A 3,390-nucleotide genomic window follows, 5' to 3' on the forward strand; every position below is an offset into this window, starting at 1 on the left:
CGCAGTCGGGGTGGCCGCGCGGGGCGAGGCGGAGCGCCAGCTCGTACTGGCGCAGCGCCCCGGCGTAGTCGCGCGACTGGAACAGGCGGTTGCCCTCCTCCTTGAGCTCGTGCGCGCACGGCGGGCACGGCGGCCGGATCTGGGCGGGCAGTCGGACGGGGAGGGAGTCACGGCGCGGGGCTCAGAAAAATAGAATCGAACCGTTTTTTCTGTAATCAGTGGCATTGGTGGGTAATTACCCATCAACCCCACGAGGAGGTTCAAAAGAGAGGGTTCTGGAGCAGCAAATGAGGTGCTCCAAAACTCCACCCCCATTTACACTATAGCTCCATGGAGTTGGCAGCTCTATGAAGTTTTGGAGCTGAGATGTTTGGCTGAATTTTTTACTGAAATTGCTGGAGTTCTGAAGTGAAGCCGTGCCAAACAGGCCCTAAATGCCGTCCAGGAAACAAACACGACGACCGCAGTAGCCCTGCCGTTACCCCCAGATTAGATGCACCACCGCGCGTGCACGCTACCCGCTCAGCCAACGGCCCAACGCCACGCCCACGCTCCATGGTTGCAGGGCAGAGCGAGCGGTGAGCCGGTGACCCAAATAAAAAACGCCGACGCGGGCCGGCGCGAGCGCGCGGTGAGCCAACCAATCCACGACGCTGGATCTCGATCCGTCCGTGCAGCGCCGTCTCAGTCAGTCGCTAGTACCCCACACGACCACACCCACAGGCAGTCTGCTCCACCCACCGCCCACCGCCGCTTCATAAATCATAACACCGCCGCTCGCTCGCGGCCGCCGCCACCAGCACCACCAACTTGTGCGTGCCTGCGTGCCTCCCCTCCCCTGGACTGCACAGTGCACACCCACGGGCGCGCGGCAGAGGAGGAGCAGGGAGCGCTGATCGATCGAGGATGGGCAACTGCCAGGCGGCGGAGGCGGCGACGGTGGTGGTGCAGCACCCGGGCGGCCGCGTACAGCGCCTCTACTGGGCCACCAGCGCCGCCGAGGTCATGCGCGCCAACCCGGGCCACTACGTCGCGCTCGTCACGCACCGCGCGGACGCCGTCGCCGACGACGAGAAGCGGTCCCAGCAGGGGGAGCAGCAGCACAGGCACGGCGCCGCTCGCGTCACGCGGGTGAAGCTGCTCAAGCCCCGGGACACGCTGGTGCTCGGCCAGGCGTACCGCCTCATCACCGTCGCCGAGGTCACCAAGGCGCTGCAGGCCAAGAAGGAGGAGAAGACCAGGATGCCGCAGCAGCAGCTGCTGCAGCACGTGGTAGTTCAGCCGAAGCACGCCGGCGGGAGGACGAGCTCCGGTGATGACTCGCAGCCGCAGCAGGTGGTGGATGACAGCCTTGATCAGGTACTACTTTTGCTTTGTGATCACCATCCAATTCCAATGGTTATGGTTACTACACAATCTCTCGGTCTCTCCTCTGTTTTCGTGTTCATCACAGCTCTGTTCTAGAACATTATTCTACTAATTGGATTAGCTCATCCATGGATTTGATTTTAGATGTTCTTAGTGCATCCTCTTCGATCAGCCCAATAGTTCATACTACATGCTCAAAACATTGTCCAACAAAAAGATTGACAGTATCATTACCCGCTTGACGTTCTCTTCTGAATATTTGCTTGTAATTCCAGCCTCAATTCTTCCCTATAACTGTGACTACACAAGTCCACTACGGATTTTCCTTCCTGCCACAAATTATGTTTTGTTTGACTGATATAAATAAGAGTAGGTGATAGCCTTTCGGAAGGATAAGAGTTGATAAGTACCTAGTATTGTCTAGGTAAATTGGCTTACGTAGCTTATTCCAGTTCATATTTCTATATTTAGCTGCCCACCCTCCTACCTTTATGCGCCACTAGTACCTACCTAACCAACCAATTTGATTGCAAAGGATATCACTATAAAGTAATCTAATCGATGATCAAGATACAAGGAATAATCCGAATAATTTACTCGAAACATGATATAATGGCTGGTTATTAAAAAAAAGTGGGCAAATTATTCTGGAACAAAACTAGGTAATATCATAGTAATACCTTTGTCACATCTTGCTTTTTCGTCACATCACATGGAAATGGTAGGGATGTGATGCACCGAATTAAAGTTTTTCAGCTGCATCCTGATATCATATATTTAGAAAACTATGTTTGACATTCTGCAATCCAATAAGACAGTCAGATAGGCGAAGAATATGCATGGAACATGGATGCATGATGCTAGCAGGAAGAAGGCCAAGAAGCCACTGATTCATTGCTAATGAGCACTAACAGACAGACAGACAAAAAAAAACTAGATATTGTTTACAGTCGTCATTTGATGTTTAAACTAGCTTAGCTCAACAGGATAGATTATCTCATCTTTTGGTTACCGTTACTCTACTGCCGCCATCTAACTTCAACTGTCGCGACAGGAAAAGGACGGCCAACGGAGCAGCTCAAGTTCGGCAGCGCACTCTGGCGCGAGGCATCGCCATTGGCGCCCTTCTCTCCACAGCATCGCCGAAGTCAGCAGCTGATGTGTGTGTGACAAATCCGTAGCCGGTGGATGAGCAGCTGCGTTGTAGAGTCCATGTTTCTGCAGAGAAAGGATGAGACAATTGGCCGGTTGCTGTGTTGGGCGTCTGAGTACAAAACAAACGAACACTTGTTCCCACGGGGCTCGTAGTTAGAATCAAGCCCCATGTGTAATATAAGAAGTGACAGATCTTGCTCAGGTCATTTTAGCGAGTCTAAGATCGATCGGTTGGGAGATGGGGGCACACTGATGAAATGGAGATGTCGCAAAACAAGCAGTGCGCTGTACTGTTATATTCAGATTTCAAACCTGATGCTGGGGTACATCCCTTTGCAGATAGCTTTTGAGGATCTTGTTGCTTATTGTATGCATTGCGTTCGTGGCGCCGGACTGGCAATCGCAAGCTCGCCGCGATGATGCGGCCGGAGTTGGAATCCACACACTTTATGCGTTGGAAGCGAGATTCGGCGTTGGCGCGCATATTGGGGGTGGGTTAATGATGAGACAAGGGGCTAAAGGCCTCCCAAATCGATCAGGTGCCCACACACCTGATCCAGGTACTTGTGCTATGAACAAGGTGGGTACGTAGTACTTAATACGTACTTGAAATGATTGTCTCAGTTGGTAGAACAGGCTTTGCAGGTGAAGGGGGTACTGTAGCATCTGGTCATGTTTGTACAGCCTGCAGAGATGTTCTGGTGGGTCTTATTTGGCCCTTTTTGGTAAGGTTTCTCTGTAAACGGTGTCAAAGCAGAGAAGTAATATTTAGGAAAACGGCTTCTTCCTTTGTAGCTCTCTCACAGAGCTGTTTTTATTGCCCCGTTCGCTTGGCTGATAAGACATGGCTGAACCATTGACTAAAAA

At 52.0% G+C, this 3,390-nt stretch overlaps 1 protein-coding gene across 1 annotated transcript; it reads left to right on the plus strand.

The window, feature by feature from the left end:
• The first annotated feature begins 647 nt into the window (after positions 1 to 647).
• LOC136529175 (uncharacterized) lies at positions 648 to 2,897 on the plus strand. Its single transcript, XM_066522257.1, has 2 exons — positions 648 to 1,359; positions 2,423 to 2,897. The coding sequence occupies exons 1-2, from the start codon at positions 907 to 909 to the stop codon at positions 2,525 to 2,527; spliced, it is 558 nt and encodes a 185-aa protein (XP_066378354.1). The 5' UTR covers positions 648 to 906; the 3' UTR covers positions 2,528 to 2,897.
• Positions 2,898 to 3,390: the final 493 nt, after the last annotated feature.

The sequence above is a fragment of the Miscanthus floridulus genome, chromosome 19, assembly GCF_019320115.1.
Source record: "Miscanthus floridulus cultivar M001 chromosome 19, ASM1932011v1, whole genome shotgun sequence".
NCBI lineage: Eukaryota > Viridiplantae > Streptophyta > Magnoliopsida > Poales > Poaceae > Miscanthus > Miscanthus floridulus.